Source organism: Oculina patagonica, chromosome 12 (assembly GCF_052425735.1).
Source record: "Oculina patagonica isolate OP01 chromosome 12, crgOcupat, whole genome shotgun sequence".
NCBI lineage: Eukaryota > Metazoa > Cnidaria > Anthozoa > Scleractinia > Oculinidae > Oculina > Oculina patagonica.
Window position 1 is genome coordinate 28,564,873 of NC_135769.1, and position 18,759 is coordinate 28,583,631.

The 18,759-nt window shown below is 38.5% G+C and overlaps 2 protein-coding genes across 4 annotated transcripts in view; both read left to right on the forward strand.

Moving 5' to 3' along the window:
• Positions 1-955: 955 nt before the first annotated feature.
• LOC144632844 (RNA demethylase ALKBH5-like) lies at positions 956-7,348 on the forward strand. Its single transcript, XM_078491589.1, has 3 exons — positions 956-1,666; positions 3,869-3,949; positions 6,556-7,348. The coding sequence occupies exons 1-3, from the start codon at positions 975-977 to the stop codon at positions 6,767-6,769; spliced, it is 987 nt and encodes a 328-aa protein (XP_078347715.1). The 5' UTR covers positions 956-974; the 3' UTR covers positions 6,770-7,348.
• A 7,869-nt stretch (positions 7,349-15,217) lies between these two features.
• The window catches only part of LOC144632790 (unconventional myosin-XV-like), a 57,806-nt gene continuing 54,264 nt past the window's right edge, over positions 15,218-18,759 (forward strand). The window contains exon 1 of one of the 3 annotated variants that reach the window (XM_078491517.1): positions 15,218-15,371. In XM_078491517.1, coding sequence (XP_078347643.1) covers positions 15,351-15,371 — 21 coding nt within the window. In that variant the 5' untranslated portion in view covers positions 15,218-15,350. Of the gene's footprint in view, positions 15,372-16,643; positions 16,848-18,160; positions 18,357-18,759 lie in introns of those variants that run through there. The other 2 variants (XM_078491514.1, XM_078491516.1) reach the window with 2 other exon arrangements.

Consider the following 18,759-nt stretch of genomic DNA (forward strand, 5'->3'; position numbering starts at 1 on the left):
TGGTCGCTTATTTTAACAAGTGCTCGCACGCTCGGTTTTTAGTGGTGGCAGCTTTTTAGTGCTCGTTTTTCACGGTTTACTTTTGTTAATGCTCTTGCTAGGAAAGAAAATTGTTCTGCTCGCACCCCCGGGGGGAGCTCGCAAAAAGTGACGGGGATGCTCGTCGTCTCGCTAGGGGTGTAATTTCGTTTGCCGTAGGGGCGGGGAAAAACAATAAAAAAAAAAAAAAAAAACCATTCGATACCCCTTTATTTATATGTGGGATTTTAAACGTTTGACTACTAGGCTTGGGTGTTTGAAGGCCAGTCGACGAATTGAGATCTCTATCTCGTAGAAATATATTGCCATGTTTTAAGTATGCTCGACGCTCGTGCGATTTCTGGTTTTCTACTGTTTAACGAAACTTTGAGTTTGAAGCTCAAGCGGAACTTCCATATTAACCATCTGAAATTCAAACTGATGATTGTTGAAAAACATAACCAGGTCTTTTGCATTTATATAAGCTGATAAATGCATGATGTACTCTTTATTATAAAATGATAACTCATACGAAACATTTACTGCAAAACATAATTAGTATTTTGTGAAGTATCAACTTATAAAGTGATAAAGAGCTGTTCATAGATGTGAAAGCATCCTATGCGACTCGAGATGCAAATTTTACTCATCCGTTCTTATGCGTCGAGTATGACAATTAATTATTAATTGATTGAATTTATGCAGTTATAACAGAAGGGCCACCGCGCACCAGGCGCGAAGGCCAGGCGCGGAACCTGGTGTGGGGTCGTGGTGGGGGATGGGGTTGGGAGGCTTATAGCCACTGTATATGACTAAGAATTTGTAGCTCTTGCTGCCTGGTTGTCCTGTGGTAAACCTGTGGTCCTGTGAATCCTCTGTAGCCGCCTCGTGGGACTGGAACGAGTGAGGTAATTGCGCGAAAACGAGGTCGGAAAACACTGGAAGATGCGACCAAGATGGCGGGTGTCGAGCCAGACAAGAGGTCTTATGTAGACTTGCGAGAAAAGCTCAACAAGAACTCCGCGCAGAATAGAAAACAACTCTGGGAAAATAGAAAGCGGAAACGTGAAGAAAGTTCTGGTTCTTATCGTCATCATTCAACGTACGACAAGGACGTTGAACTGCAGAAAGTTCATCAAGGAATTCGTCAGCGAATTCTGTTCGACAGAGAGGAATGCGAAAAAATTGAAGAAAAAATCGACGAAGTTGTTCAGTGTGCAAACGACGGCGCTTACAAAAGCCGAACAGTTGATAGAGCACCTCTGCGTGTCAAATATTTCTTTGGAGAGGGCTACACGTATGGAAAACAGCTAACAGAGCGGGGACCCGGACAAGAAAGACTATTTCCTCGAGGGGAAGTCGACGAAATTCCTGAGTGGATTTTTGAGTTGGTTGTTTCGCGCCTCGAGAAGGCTGGAATCGTTCCAAAAGGTTTTGTGAACAGTGCTGTAATAAACGACTATCAGCCAGGAGGTTGTATCGTGTCGCACATCGATCCTCCGCATATTTTCGATCGTCCCATCGTATCGTGCTCGTTTTTCAGCGAATCTTCACTGAGCTTTGGTTGCAAATTCAGCTTTAAACCCATCCGTACTTCAACGCCAGTCTTAACTCTTCCCCTTGCTCGAGGCTGCGTTACAACATTGAGGTAGGTTTTTACCTTTTTAATAATTTAGTACTTAGGCAAGGAAATCTTTTGCTTTTTTTATTTTTCAATATTTTTATATTTTTTAACAAGCTGCGACGTATTTGCCCGGAGTTTGCATTGTGCAATTGAGATTCGGATTCCCTTTTAAAACAAACAACAGACTGCTGCGATTTCAGTCAACACGAATTTCAGTTTTCACAAATGCGTGTTTCTACAAGTATTTCTGATCTTAAATATGTACAATACATTTTATAAAAATAACATAAGGCGTGATAAAGTTAGGCTATGCTAAATACCGTACGAAAAAAATCATGCTAAATACAGTACAACTTGCCCTTGACATTACGTAATATTTAAAGGATATTTTTAGGTTTTCTTTTCCAATAAGTTAACAACAGTCTGTTGTTAAATTGAAATAAACATTGGTATTATTTAGGTACAAATTTGATGTTCAAGCAACAAGAGCAATATCTCTTGAGATAAGCTATCTCTCTTCTCAAGTGATTTCCCACAGATTGTGTTTGCATACAAATCATGTAAATGCATGCGTATAGACACACAAAAATTGTTTTCTATCTAAATGATATAAATTTACCAAAATGTCAGCTCAAATAAAAGCATTAAAAGTTATCTAAAGCATTCTTATGCTTTATTAAAAAAAGGGACAAAGATGACATATGGGTAGGCTTTTAATTTGCAAATTTGAAAGAGTTAGGCAGAAATTTTTAATATTGACATGGTGTTTGTTTGTCCGGCCGCAAGTATGGCCAAAAGTAGTAGGCATCTTAAAAGCTGGTATGAAAATGGTGCAAAAAAGGACTCAAAAAAATTTTGTGCAGAATCCTTAAAAAAATGGAAACAGGAGGTCCCAAGACTCTTTTTCGAAAACTTAATAAACACTGGATTATCGTATTAATTGTAACACAGTTTGACCAATACTCTGTGGTTGGGCAGGAAAAAGAGAGAGAAAAGTGTGCAAGGTTAACAAGTAGTAATTTGATGTTAGTTTTAGTAAATGTGGCTAATTTTAAAGTTGAAATTCAACTAGGGGGGATTATAAGTGAGGGATACTTATTGCAGTTTTCAGTGAAATGCGAACTCTAAGATTCAAAATCCAACTAACAATTGCGTTTTTCGCTGCCGTCAATCAAGATTACGGCGACAGCCAAGGAACCATGAAAAACAGAAACAAACAAAAAGGATCGTTATCTACCAATCACAATCGAGAGACGGGACCTTTTGACCAAATTAAAGTGAACTTCTGTTTCCTGAGAGGTCCACCAAGATGATTGACGGCAGCAAAAACCGTAAACCGTCGGTTGAGGATTGAATTTCAGAGTTCGCATTTCACTGAAAACCACAATAAAAGGGAGGGGGCTTAATAGAAAGCTATTACGGTATGTTACTTGACTGCTTGAAATATCCGTCATGTCATTATCTGAGTTTGGAAAGGAAAGTCTGTAAAATGTAGTTTGACTTCATGTATGTAATGTATCACAGTAGTTGATGCTGGTAATTCATTAAGGTTCGTACAGGTCATAAAAAACCTGCCAGAAAGCCATGGAATTTTGGAAAACATACCCGAAATCAAGATATGAATTTTTGAAAATTTCCAAGATAAATGGACATTTTTAGGTCATGGATTTTAAAAGCTCAAAAGAGAACGAACCCTGTTCATTGTGCAGAAAAATAGTGCAGTGAAATAATCTCTTACCTGTCTGCTCAACAACAAAATGATAAATATTATTTTCTGCTCCATGCACAGTCCAGCTGGAGTTATGGTAATCATGCAATCTGATTGGTTAAATCATGAGCGGGCCAGATTTTATTGTTTGGGTCACTTGTATTTTGACTTGGACCACATGTGTGCAGGCCATTTTTAGCATTCTTTTTCTTTTCATACGGCATCATGTTGACTGAGATCGTCCTTTCAGGAAGTAGAAAATTAATATTGACCTTGCTCATTTGTTTTGTTCATTAATTAGTGAACATTCACTTTGTCACAGTTCACATAAACAGAAGAAAGACTTATTTATTTATGTTCCCTTCCCAAGAGGGGGGTGGGAATAGGCCAGAACAAAATAAAGAAGTCAGTTAATATAATATAATATAATTACTTTTATTATCTGAACCTTCTGCTTGATTGGTAACATCTGTTTGTAAAGAGAAATTTGTCATTCATCAAACACTTCTTCCTTGCAGTGGGTATGCAGCAGATGATATCACACATTGCATAAGACCTCAAGATGTAAAGGCAAGAAGAGCTGTTATCATTGTCAGAAGGTAAATACATTTATTATATAAACTAGTCAAAGATATCGATTTCTACAAGTATGATATGTATGATATCTTTCACATGTGAAGATACCAATTTAGACAAGTTGTTGATGAGTTTGCAATGTTGCAATGCTGAATGAGCCAAAGTTATTTATTTTTTTTTTTTTTTATTTATTAGATTTCCCACTAAAAAAATATTACAACAAAAAAGATAAAATATATGATATTAAGTCGAAACATCTTCGGATTTTCCTTGGCAATCTTGGGTAATCTTCAGAAATTTTCAGAAAAGTTTGGAAAACATTTGAGAACATTTGTTTGACCTTCTGAAAATGGTCGGAAATCTTCAGAAAATCGTCAGTAAGTTTATAAAATAAACAAAATACCGGTAATGCATTGTTCCTTGGAGATGTTGTGGTTTAATTTTATCTTTGGTTCAAAATTTTTCAAACCAGTTTGATTTTTATTTCCAGGGCTTTGTTTCAGATTATGATAATGAATATGAGACAATGAAAATAAAAATAAAACTGGTATTAAAAATTTTTAAACCAAATACAAAATTAAACCACAACAGAGATATGAAAATTTCTCTCTTCTCGTTTTCAAATCAATATCTCACCCATTTGCTGTGCTCACTCGTGAGATATTGATTTAAACACTCAAAGGTAAATTTCATACCTCAGGACAACCATGTACTACCATAGGGAGGGCACCGGGGGCACCCGAACATCGGACTGGGGGGGAACGACGCAGCTCCTGAACGTCCGAGGCCGGAGGCGCCCGAGGCAGGACACGGAACCGAGGCGAGGCAGACGACGAGAGGGGCGGCCCGAGGACACACACCGAACGGAGAGGGACCGACGGGGGGGACACGAGGGGGGAGCCACGGCGACCGACAGGAAGCGGACGAGCGGCCGGACACACCTGTGGCGCCTACCTGTTGGAGTATTATCCTCTACGTACATGTCGTGTTTTAATATGTATACAAAAATGAGCACTATACAAATTATTCTTAGATGTCAAGGTTTTGAAAAGCAATTTGTATTCATTTGACTTTTGCCATTATTTTTAAGCTTGGAACAATATTTTTTTTTGGCATTTCAACAACCTTAACACAAATAATATTCAGAAACATGTACAGTATGTGGCCCTTGGTCCGGACGAAAAAGATGCGAACGTGTATTTCTTAGCTTAGAAGAAGAGCAGAGAGATGAAATTTGTCCCTTAAGTTGCCGTGCCATCCAGCTAACATGTGAAAAGACAACAGCTTCTGTCCTTACTCGATTACTCTGTAATATTGAAAACGGTGGTTCGGTTTGATGGCCCTTGGTCCAGACAGCGGGTCCTTGGTCCGGACAGTACTCAAAATTTACGCAACAATTGTTCAAAATCTAATCTAAAGAAGCTTCTTGCACAGTTTTAATATGTTTCAGGGAAATTCAGAAAAATGAAATAAAAATTTTAGGGAAGAGAGCTTTATTTTATCTCATCAAGAGGTACAGTGAATATAAACTATAGCGCTTATCACACTGATAAGCGTGATTTGCAAAGTTTGAAATAAAACTTCTCGTTTTAGTTTTAATGTTGTAAAATGAATTTTATTATGCTTTAGAACTCAAACGAAAGGTGTAACTTTTGTTAGACTCTTTTTCTTTCAGTATTATTTGGCCTGCCACCTTCAGAAGTTTGAATTTATATTTGGTGGCAGTCAGTGTCCGGACAAAGGACCTAGTCAGGAAAATTACTTAGAAATTTTAATTTGTTACTTTGGACGGAAACTCAAGCGGTCAATCAAATTTTTTGTACTAGTCGAAAGAATATTTCCTATACATCAATTCTACCAAAAATTACCTCTTTTAGCGTGCTCATTTTGGATATACGGGAATGTAAAGAAAACCAGTTAATTTGAGGCGCCATGAACAAATAAACATCACGAAAACAAACTTCACCAACCTTCACGTCGACTTGAAATTCTCGACTTCACCGTAAGCAGGAAAGCCTTCGAGCGAGGTTAAGACAGCAAACAGATCAAGAAATCGTTGGAAAGGTGCGGTTTTATTAAAACTTTGTTTCCTATCGGAAAAATGCATGATGAACTGAAAGTGTCCAGACCAAGGGCTGTCCGGATTTAGGGCCACATACTGTACATTTGAAATGCTGTTTGTTAGTTGATTTTGTGGCACCTGCTTGGCCAGTTTTGTCCTTTTTTTGTTTATGGAGAATCAAGAGAGTGATTGGGCAGTTGTCTCAGAATATTTGTAGTGGCCCAATGCGTAGGGTATTGGACTCCGAAATTGGGAGTTTGAAGGTTACAATGAAGCAATCCTAGGAAAATGACTTGGTTCGATTTATTGGCAGGTTTCAAAATGGAGGGTTCAAGTAATCAGGATTGATCTACTGTCGTTCACAATACACTAAATTAAATGCACATTGTGCTGCAGATACTGTAATTAGGATTGGCACTGGTGAACTACTTAACTCTTCCAATCCACTGCGTTGAAACAGACTTAGATGTAATTTGCAATGATAAATAGAACATGCAGCGTATTACATAACAAGATGCAGACATGTCAAGAGTTGGTTAATGACTAATCTTGTTAACATGGTTTTAGAGTATATCCTGATGCACCAAGACTCAAGCCATTAATAAATGGCACAAAGGACCAAGAAGCTGACAGCGACAGAGAGAGTGATGACGATGACGACGACCATGATGAAGAAGAAGGAGAACCATCATCTGCCAAAAAGAAACGTGTGGTGTTGAAGAGGAATTTCAGACGGCCCAGCCAAGAGACAAAAGATAATCCCAATCTACAAAAAGAATGATTCTGGTGTTGTTTACCTACGGTCACCTCTCCACAAAAAGCTTGACAGCAGTTTTAACTTCACAGCAGCAAGCCTGCCACCAGAAGAATGTTCAGATCCTCTGATGGATCACGGACAGGTGTAATTTACATATCCTATGTGGTAGCCCCAGTAAATCAGTTAGTTCATTGTTGTTTCATAAACATGTTAGTTTATAATTTCATTTTAATTAAAAGCTGATCTGTTTGCTTTTTGATTTTGCTGATTCATCAGCAGCTTACAAAAAGTCATTTACACTTGTAATATATTTACTTGATTTTTAATTTGCTAAGCATGGTCCTGACAGGACCCACTGCACTGTAACATTCTGGTAAACGTCATCTCCCTCTTGAATATACACCAATGGGCTTAACCTTTACAGCATTGTACAAGTAGATTGTGTGCTTCATTTTGGCTTGTGACATTCATTCAACTTCATTTGATGACTGTAGAACTTGCTTTGTGTTTCACACATTCTCGGCCCCATAGCCCTTTCGTACACACTGTATCTCTTAGCCGGCTGGGCCTTGGCACAAGATTTTTGAATTAATTCAAATTTTTTTGATTCAGGGTCCGTAATTCTCGGCGCCACCTGGCGACCGGACGGTAGCGCAGATGGAACTTCTGTCGCCAGTTTCGATGACTTTCCTACACTAGACGAACATGTTCTTTGTGTTTTTTGCCAGCCAGCTTACTAACCAAACGATGACATCACTCGAAATGCTGACCCGCCTGTAGAGTAGTCTCCGAGCCCTACAGGTCTCTCACCCACTCGCCTATTTAACTCATTCCACCATTTGTTTCCAAACGTGACAAGAGTGTTGCGTTCGTGCGCGAGTAGGTGTAGAATTCTAATCTCCACGTGATGGCCTTACCAGTGGAGTCAGCGTGTGCGGATGACACGCAGAAGAATCATTGATGGACATGATGCGGAAGGGGGCCGAAGGGGGGGGGAATGGCGGTGTGGTGTGTGATCGAGCTGTTGGTGAGTTTGGGGAGATAATATGTAGCGAGATTTAGTGATCTCGGACATCACTGAGTGAGATTGTAAAACGGCCCGAAAATCAATGAAACCACAAAGCAACTAGTCGCCAGTGGGCGACAGTGTGAAACGGTCGCCAGCTCTCAAAAGTCGCATGGCGACAGGAAGGCGCAATTTCGGACCCTGTTGATTGGCTGTTTGGAACAGAGAATTCCTAAACGGAAGTCAAAAACGTAACGACTCTCTCATACATTCTTTGGAAACATCATGACTGCATACATGAAGACCGGAAGCCCCAGAATCTAGGACTGGAAATCCTGCATCTCCAAAGCCCTTTGTTTTCATGCGCCAAGGCCCAGCTGGCTAAACAGAAACGAAAGGGCTATGGGGGCTATGAGAATGTGTTTCACAGTGCTTAGATATTTTTACCATACCACATGTATTCAACCCTCCGAGTTAACTCTTTACCTTAGTGGCCTTTTGGCGACCATCTATTTAGGTGAAGTCGCCAAGAAAAATTTTGATCGCCAAAATATTACTATCTGTAAATTTACGCGCCTTAATGTGTAAATGCAACATAATTTTACAGTGAAACTTTTTCTCTAGATATACTCTATGAAAGAAACAAAAAGATTAAAAAGATCAGTTTACAAAACCCAGAAATGTTGGGCTACTGGTCCCCAGTAGATCAGAATGCAGAACAACTAATTATTCAAAGTGAATCCATAACGTACAGAGCAGGTTTTAGTTTGGACGATAGTTTGCTCAAGCTCTGGAGCAGTCCTCTTGAATTCGCCAGGATGGTGACTTGTTCTACAATTTATTCGCCAGTTCCAAAATTTTAGTTGCCATGGTGACTAAAATGGTCGCAACTTGGAGGGTTGGTATTGCTACATTGTTTGTGCACCCAAAACTTTTCACCTGTTAAATCACTTTCAAATATTGTCCCAAACTGTTATGAAATGCGAAATCCAATTAATATAATAAGCCCACTCCAATGATAATCTCACCACCCCAGCTTATAATTTGGGCCAAGTTGTTCAAAGGGTGGATAATGCTACCTACCGGATAAATCGCTCTCCAGTGGATAAGTGTTAATAAAAGATACTGTGCTATCCACCAGATAGTATACTATCCATTGGATAGCATTATCCACCTTTTGAACAACTGGAGCCAGAAGTTTATGGTTTGTGAGTTAAATTACCTGCCTACATGTATCTCTAAAATTAATTAACATCAATTTTAGCTATGAGCATGCTGTGTTGCTTATTCACTTGATCAAGAACATTTTTGTATCAAATAATGTTCAGATATTTTGATGGCAAAGTGAAATACTGTTGTGAGTCCCAAACATGAATTGTCTCCATGCCAGTCAGTACATTTTGTAAGCATCATGGTGTTCATGGGACTAAAGGCTTTGTGGAGAAGTTGTAAATACCATAGATAATTTAATAGCTATTTTAAAACATACTGATATTCAAGTATTATCACTTAGAACATTATCTCCTTGATAACTTCACCAATTGTTTTCACTTGCCTGCTGAATATAGTAGTACCCGGTATTAAATGACTCTAGTTAACACATACAAGATGACACATGACTTTGCAAAATGGCTATTTGGAAATACAGTCAAAGCTCTCTTAATGGACACTCTCGTAAGCGGACAGCTCTACTTACGGCCGCCTTGTTTGAAACCCCGTTTTAACTCTCCTACAAACTCTGTATTTTTACAATCTCGTAAGCGGACATTCCCGTAAGTGGCCGCGAACACTTTCAGAGATTACGACTTAGACTTTTTCTTTGTTTTTAAGCTCTGGTAAGCGGACACCCCAATGAAAATCCTGTTAACAACCTCTGTATTTTGTTTTTATCAATCAAACTTCACATCGCCATTCATCACAATGATTTTACAGTAATTACAGTACCATAATTCAGTGTTTGTTTTGTCGTCATCCACGTCCATCCGGTTATTGTTAACTGGGCAAGCTCCCGTAAGCGGCCATTTATCCCCTACACCTTTAGTGGCCGCTTACGAGAACCATTCTCGTAAGCGGCCAGCTCCAGTTACGGACTCTTTTTTCGCGTCCCGAGGGTGTCCGCTTACGAGAGCTTTGACTGTATTTCATATTGGTATTCTATTGCAGTTACCCCCAGTATTGTTAAAGAGAAAATTTCAGTACAAACCAAAGAACAACACAACGTGTCTATAATTGAAAATTAGTTGCCATGGCAACTCTAAAAGATCAAATGTACTGTATAGACCTTTTGGGGCAAGTAACTACTCGGTGAAAGTTTCTCTTTTGATATATCGACTTCAAGTTGGCAGAGTATAAATTTCCAATTTTTCAAAAGCATTTCACAAAGGGGTTGAGCCTCCTTAAATTTATGAAAAAATAAGGTGGCTCTGAAATCCTTGGAAAAAAAGTAAGTCGTGCCAATGTAACGTAACTGTTTCAATGAGGAATTTTGACTGAGGTTGTTTTAAAGTTATTTGCCTTAAAAGGGCAATTGATGGAGGGTACATTTGGCTAATTCTTAATGGGCTTTGAGAAAGTCTACTAATTCTTATGTCATGTACATGTACATCTCGTCGTGTTCATTGTTTATAATTTTTTTACACTGGACTGGCTGTGATAAATGCCAAAGGTGGGAAGGTCTTTAGAAAGTTTCCAAGTGTGTTACCATTTAAATGAAAGCCATTAAGCAGTGCTTTCTTCTAGCATAGTTAACTATGCTTCTAGTTTTGTTTGTTTTGGCAGTATTTTGCAAAATGATTTTTTCCCAGTTTTAAACCTGAACATTCTGGGAGTGGAATTATCACAGTTAAGTTGTAAATAGACTATTCATGCGATGTTCATTTTGACCCGAGCTGTTATCTGGGTATATAGAGAGTTTCTTTTGATATGGTATGATTATTAGTACTGTAGGAGAGAAGTTGACTTATCCTACGCTGTAAATACTGCTCTGAAAGATAGAAATAATGTTGAAATGCATATATAAATAATGAATTGGATGAGCTCTTTATAGATGGAGTTTATTTGGGTTTTATAAATAGTTTCACAGATCAGTGTAATGAAGGCCAATAAATGCAATTTGCTGTCATGGTTATCTATATTACTAGCGTTAAGTTGTGGAAGTAATGCCCCCCTCCCCCCAAAAAAAAAATATGAAAGAAAATAGCAACACCCCCACCCCGACCCCGCTAAAAAAGTGGCGATTTAGCTAACGCGCATGTGCTATTAGCGGCCATTTCCGAAAGAAACGACCCTCATTCTCGTTCCTAGAGCCTCCGCTTCTTTTGGTCACTTGGTCGGCGAAACGAATGTCATTTTAACCATGGGTTCAAAGGGGGGGCCAGGCAAAAAAATATGGTCAGTAAGGGGGGGTCACTGAAAATAATTATACTTTTAAGTGCTGTAATAAGGGCTTCTGTAATAGTTGAAAGTCTTGCCAGAATGCCCAAAATAACACTCCAGTAGTTCTGAAAATTCAAATTTTCCCGGGGGAGCATGCCCCCGGACCCCCCTACTTTGTTATGTACCCCTACTTTAATATTAACTCAACCCAACAGCATATTGGTTACAAATGCAGTCAACCCATACTTTCAAACGGCAATCACAATAAACAGTCAAGGCAATGTCAGCTTTGTGGAGGAATGTAGTTTGTCTGTTATTATGGCTGAACAACTAATACATTTTTAAGTCATAACGCTTGATAAATTTTAATTTCACTTGTAAATTGTTGTTTTTTTTTGGGGGGGGGGGTCATCGGGAAGAAAATTGGATTTCGAGGGGGGGGGGCAGGAAAAAATTTCCGATGAAGAAGGGGGGGGCATTAAATATAACAGTGACTGTCTGTCAAATCCCACCAGCCCCCCCCCCACCCCATAAAAAATGAACGGTCCCTTATAAGGTTATGTAACTCCTCACTTCGAAAAGCACATCAGCAAAGCCAATTCATGAAACATGTAAATGACAATTTTATAATTAGTTACATGTAATATAAGTTAACTGTAAATATGTAAATAGCAATTTTCTATTTTTTTTTAATTTTTCATTATCAAATATTTTGTTCTCGGAAATATTAGCTTGTCGAGCTACTCTGGAATTTGAGCGTAAATATGATGATGATAGATCGGATGAATCTACTTAACTTGAGGAGGCGTGATGTTGTTTTTAGTCTTAGGTTGCAAGTTTTAAAACGAAAACAACATTGTTGAATATTTTAATTTTTTGAGAAATCAAAAATAGCTTTGAGTACGTTTCAAAGGCTAAAGATGAAAAAAGATGTAAACACAAGAACCCCAATTGTGAAATATAATTCCAATGGAACATCCCTTACCGCGTGGTCAGGCAATCGCAAACGCCCTTGACTCTGTTACTGACTCAGGATCGGCCAGGGCTTTGGGTATAGGGTATATTTTAATACTCAATAGATATCGAGTTGAAATTTTAAAATGCTATTCATTTATCCTTGAACATTACAAGACCCACTTGATCAAAAGCATCGATCATTATGCTTCCCCCTGCAGTGTTCTAATTTCGGGTGGTTATTTTTTTGGTATATCGGTATACCACTGGTAGTTTTGTATTTTTATCCACTACGTCGGGCTACATCTAGTTTACAACCAATATATTGCGAAATATTTGTTTCAGCTGTTTAAGTGGCATGTCTGGAACGATGTTCAGTCTTGGCGGTATCTTATTCGCAGAACAAACTGGCTACTGTATTTTTATATGATGCGCAGTTGATTGTCGGCCAAAACTTTCGGTCGATAATCAATAGGCTATTTCCAGGTCCCTTAATTAGGACACGTCCGGCTGAAATATCTTGTTTTCATGATCATGGCAAGGAGCGTGCTTTAAGCTCACTGTATTTCTTAAAATCAGAAGAAATCGACGCCAAAAGTGATAGAAGCAAAGAAATGTCAATGTAACAGACAAAATAACGGCTAGGGTCAAACTGTCACAAGAATGGCAAGTTTGAATTTTCAGCTGATTTCTTGACATCTTGTCAATGGATCAAATTTCATAACTTAATCAATTTCAATCCTTGCAATCATGCAACTTTATCTCCAAACTACTGCTTCTCTTTTGCTCTAGAGAATCGTTTTATCCAACTTAGCTGTACATTTGGTAGCATTTGGCGATAAACCGTGGAAATAAGCCGAGTGAAAGTTTGCTTTGTTTTGCAGTGTCCTTTTAATTTCCCTTTGTTTCAAAATTGCAGTCCTGGTTCCAAAACTTTCAGATCAGTGAAATCGTGTTTTGCTCGCATGTTTATTTTTATACTGAACTCAATATTTTTTCGTAAATTTGAATGGTTTGGCTCTTGTCCATCCAAGCCTTGATTTAAAGTAGAGGAACAAAGGAAACTCGGAAACGGACAATTGAATTAAAGACAGACACACCTCAGTATAGAGTTAGTATCTAGCACACATTGTCGCGTACTTTTAGCACCCTTGCTTGGTCGGCCAATAGAGTGTCAGTGGTGTATCGCGGAGGGTTGTTGGCGAAATGGATAAAATGAACACAACCTAATAGTATATACTAAAACAGTGGATAACGTTTTTGGCGTGCGCTGATTGGCTACTCAAACTCCGAATATCCTTTGCTATTCACCGCATCCGAGCAACTCACGCGCGAAAATTGTAATATTTGACAGAAATAAACTAGTCAAAAATCATCCTGTGGGGCTATATCATCTCACTGTTTTAGTTAAAGGTCATTTTCAAACAACCATTCACCTCAGTTTCCGTCCGGTTAGTAGTGGATATTTACCCCCGCTTCGCGGCTCTGTAAATATATGCCCACCACTAGCCACCTCCACTTCGGTGAATATAGTAGTTGTTAAATATGGCTTTTAATAACCACGGAAACTGGCTATATTGAAATGTAACAAATTTTCCCATAAATAACATGTAAACACCACATAATCAAAACTAGACCTTGAGTGCGCGTAGTCGTTTCCTTTTCCCTTCCTACGTCTGACGCCGGTAGGAAATGAGAGATCAGGCTATTGATCGGTCGAGTTTCTCCAGTGTCGGTAAACTTTTAGGTGGATATTTGGTCAGCGCGGGTAAACCAACATTGGCCAACAACACATAGGCGGTAGAGATGAGTCATGTGACTATGTTTAGCCAATGGTGGGCAGGAAAAAAGGACGCATATCTCTTCCTCGGGCGCGGCCTTGTCGCATTAGCGACAAAGTTGTACTGTCTAAATCGCCCCTTACACTAGCTGAAAATTTACATACGGATAACTTTGGGAAGAAAACTTAAACAGCGCCCAAAAATGTTTTCCGTCCGAACAACTAAACGTATAGTAGTCTCCTCTACACTATGCGTATACTTAGTACCGTCCGAAAATAGTGGTTTTCGCTTGAGTGTCGAAAGTTAAGTCGCATTTGCTTTGGTTGTGCATTACTACATTTAGTAATTGGTTTAAAAAAAACACCTGCCACCTTGATGACTATAAAAATGTCAGTGTTCCGTCCTGAATACCCTAAGTGAAACCAAAAGCGAGACGACGAGCATCCTCGTCCCTTTCATATGGGAGTCCCCCCGGGGACTTCCAGATGAAACACGTACGGCTGTCTCAAAGATACTCGAAATTTCCCAAAAAGTTGCTTGTATTCATTAAAAAGTTGCTCCAGAATCCAAAATGTTGCTCGAAAGATGCTCACCAGAAAACCAAAAGGTTGCTTTTGAAGAAGAAAATTCTCCAGATGTATACTTATTTCCCTTTAATTTCTAATTCCCCTTTGATTTCTAAGTACTATTTTGCAGTTCAACTCCAACAGAAATATGGAAATAACATATTAAGGCCAACATTGTAATTACAAGGATTTCTTTCACTGAGAACAATCGTGAAGAAACCGATGACGTCATCAGTTTGCTGAGTCCGAAAGTTGAAGCATCTTCTGAACTTTCTCGGAAATCTTCGAAGAAGTTCGAAAAGTGCTCGGAAACGTTCGTATGGCCTTCGAACAACACTCGGACAATCTTCGGTCTAGAAATTGCAAAACGTTGCTCGAATGTTGCCCCAAAAATGAAAAGTTGCCGAAAAGTTGCCGAGTATTTTTGGGACAGCCCTAGAAACACGATACAAATCGTTTCCGTAAATTAAGACATAAATTGGGGATAAGATTTAATTCGTAAATGTCAAACCTACTATCGCTACATAGTTGCAAGTGTTTGAATTGGTTGTATGCGATTTTTGCGTGACGTTATGCTAGAACATATCACGTGATATTTCTCACCCCGCGGTATTTCCAAGATGGCCGCCATGTGTAAAGCAACGCCGAGAACACCCTGGGGAGACAAGGGTGTTTCACATTATATTGGCGACTTGTGCCCATAAGCACGTCTCTAAATATTCCGCTATAACGTGTATAACACAAAGAGTTGAACAGTTAACTTGAGCTAATGACCATGACAATGCGTACCAATTTGCGGCGAACCAGTCTTATTCAGCTCAGTGTGAGACATCTATTACAAGTTTATTTACGCTGAATAATTATTACGGAACAAGTCAAAAAGAATAAGAAATACACAGATAGTTTTACTGAAAGCCTGAAAAATGCCTGGATACGAAGGAAAGGTAGGTCGGCAATAGTTTTAGAACTAAGGGTATGTTTGTAATATAAAGAGGTGGACTGACCCTCAAAGCAGGGTTCTTATATATGTTAATTTTTCAATCAGTTCTGCCTTTCGCTACATTCGGGTGACACTTCATGAAAAGCTTCCTTTTGCTTCAGGAAAAACTTTTTCTTTCAAATAACGCTTTTTCCGACGAAATTTTCTTGATAGATGTAGTGGTTTCCTGAAGTTCTTGACGACAAATTTGGAAAAGCCAAAAGCCGACTCTGGGAATCTTGAAGACTGAATGTCATTTTGCCATGAAATTTTTTTTTTGAAACTTGGGAATTGAATTTTCGTTAGACGCGTGCTGATAAGCATTGATTAAAAAGGAATAATTAGAATTAAAAGTAATTTTTTTTCTTCCGTAACACGTTTTCCCACGCTTCGACACGCTTTAATGGTTTTTTTTTCACCCCGGCTGCAAACGCGTAAACGTTACAGCAAGGGGCCTATTTTTAGGACCGTAAACAATGGCAGCTGGTAGAGACCTTCAATTGAATTCAAACAAACGTTTTTCATTTATTAAACTATCAAATATAAAAACAAATATTTGAATTTTTGTTTGCATTGTTTTTTGGCTTCATCGATGTTGATAAAAAAATAAATAAATTTAATCAGTAATTTCTCAAAGGCGGCCATCGGTGGAAGTGCCCTCATGGTGAACAAATTCAGTAACCTCTCATATTTTTAGTTATTTTCAGTCAGGCGACAATTTCCTTTAGCAATTAACCTATTAAACTAACTGTACTTTATTTCAGAACGCATGAAAGGATTTTGTAAATCATTTCGTTGATATAACACGTCTTGCAGGGAGATAACGATATTATCGACCTGCATCATAAAATGTCTTGATCTGAAACGTTTAACTTAAACGAGGCGTTTGTATGCGTACACTACCCTCCAGCATACAAGTCGCACGCAATTCGTGTAAAAAAACTGTAACCTCATGTTACCAATATCTTTACTACTCAAAAAACACGACCAGCATTTAAACAATTCTTTAGGGTAATGTTCCTTTGATCAAAGGCTGATAAGGTTAAGAGTGCTTCAGTTTTCCATGAAAACCCGGAGATTTGAAATATCGGTCCAGGTCGTGACTTACTTCAGTGACGTGCCATACTCTTAATAAAACCACCAACTGAATGCCTTAAACTATATTAGCTTTTCTTTGCGACAACTCGATAATCAATGGTCAATATCCTTTTAAAGTGTTTTTGTGAAAATAGTTTTAGTGATGAAAGCGACTTTAACAATTCTGCGCGCGTGCTAAAACACAGCGCTGTACCTTTACCAAAGGCCGAAGTTAGCCTAAACCGTTATAATGCTTCGAAAGAAAAGGGTTAGCTTCAAGGACGAACTCGTTGAAAGAATTCCCAATTCATTTCGCCCAGGACTGGAGGTCAATGACGAAGTATTCTTCAGCAAATGCACACAGGTATTTCATTCAGCTAAAGTTATTCATCTCCGGTAAAGTACCGGCAAAACAGCTTGTATACACATTGCAACTTGTTAATATTCGGCATTGACATCCGAAAGAGGTTTTTTTTGAAGTTGTTTCCTTCTGTTTTGTCCGAAAGTTTTATTTACCTTGGGACCCTTTGTCGGCGAATCTCGAATGAGTAATGAAGCGACAAATTAACCAAATTGCAATTTTTCGGCGTACGTACCAAATTCCACACTCTGCTCTAGAGAGCACTAGACAGTAAACTACGCGCATCGGTTTAAAAGACCGCCAATTATCCTGGTCTTATCTTGTCGCATGGTTATATGCTGCACCTAACCAGAAAAAAAATACTTAAACAAACTTTTTTATCAGTGGACAGTATAGTAATTTCAAAACACGCCGACGAGCAGCAAATAGAGTGAGCTATTTTTCTTTTATGTTCGATTTTTTTCTGAAACATCTCAGATACATGTATTGCATCCTTCGACCAATCTGTGCTGACGACTTATTTTCGTGAGGAACCATCTTTATAATTACGTATTCCTTTTCGTGCTGCCTCGGTGGAACAAGCGTGAAGCCAAACTTAAAGACAATATACTGAATAAGTCAGTCGGCTATCAATGTTTCAATTGCAAAACCATTCAAAAGGATAATGATTTGAAATGGCAGAGAAAGGAAATTAATGAGAGAAAACGGTCTTTAAAATGTGTCACACTTTATTCGTCAAAGTTTGCTTTATTAGCCTGCTTATAAAAACCAATTCTGCCAATCTGAGTTACAAAATATGTGTAACTTTATGGTAATTGTGTTAAAAGTAATTATTGACTCACTCAGGCATATATAATATTCTTGAAAATGTGGTTTTTAAAATAGCTCATAATTTTCCGGTTCTGTATTCACGGAAAGAAGTTTCTGGTGCAATAAACTTTTGTTTGAAGGAGCTGGAAAAGTTAAAACTACTCGGGAATACATGGTTGTGATTACAGTTAACGTAATATTTGATTTACGAGTATGACACATGCGAAAAGAATGTTACACAGTGTCTACAGTGGGCGGGAGTTTTCAGTCGCTGTCTTGACAACTGCATGTCCACCAAAGAGACTATGAATCAAACTGCAAGTTTTGTAAAGAAAAATCGCTTGAAGTTTTAAATTTTTCAAAAATAAAAATATATTTTTTCTTCATTTTTATGAAACTGAAACTACAGATTTATTTTTTGCGGTTTAGATATTTCTAAATTCGGAAAGTTTATATAAATGCGCCATTTGTAGGTGTTGTGAAGGTGGGTGGCGCGGTTACTAAGGCCCCTATAAGCTGCAGTGCAGAACACATTTTGAATTCATTCCGGGACTATTTCGAGTCAAAATGACTCCTTTGCAAATAATGACGGTTCGTAATCGAAGGACGCCATAATTTTCGTCGTTTCAGCTTTGAATTTAAGACTTTGACTCACTGGTTGGAATCTCCAGGCTCGTATTGATGTCGAACTCGCCCGCTGTGGTAAGGTGGATTTTAGACTGGAAAGGTTACACTCTGACGGGCACTGTTTTCGTCTGGGCTTGTATCTCTAACGAGCGGGAAGTGTTTTGCCTTTTGAAGTATATTTGTCTTTTCTTCGGCTTTAGTTTGTTTTAACTTTAAATCCGTGTATAGATTTTGCATCTAAGGCGCAATATTGTCCTCTGCGCGTTTCCTTTCGGAGAATATTTGCTTACATATACACACACAGATCATATCGTGTGTACATTTCTTTATAGGAAGAGCTTTGAGAATCCTTGCGATGTTTTGAAGTAGTAAACAGAAAGAGAACTTTATTAGTTGCAGTTTTGGATGTACGTGTTAGCTACCTAGCTATAGAGCACAAAATACGATGCTTGACTTTTTTCATTATTCGCAAATTCGT

Bases quoted from the DNA above. Each gene is read 5' to 3' on its own strand.
- LOC144632844 (XM_078491589.1), top strand. From the start codon at position 975: ATGGCGGGTGTCGAGCCAGACAAGAGGTCTTATGTAGACTTGCGAGAA. The intron at 1,667-3,868 runs GTAGGTTTTTAC...TCTTCCTTGCAG, and splicing joins GGCTGCGTTACAACATTGAG to TGGGTATGCAGCAGATGATA. The intron at 3,950-6,555 runs GTAAATACATTT...ACATGGTTTTAG, and splicing joins GCTGTTATCATTGTCAGAAG to AGTATATCCTGATGCACCAA.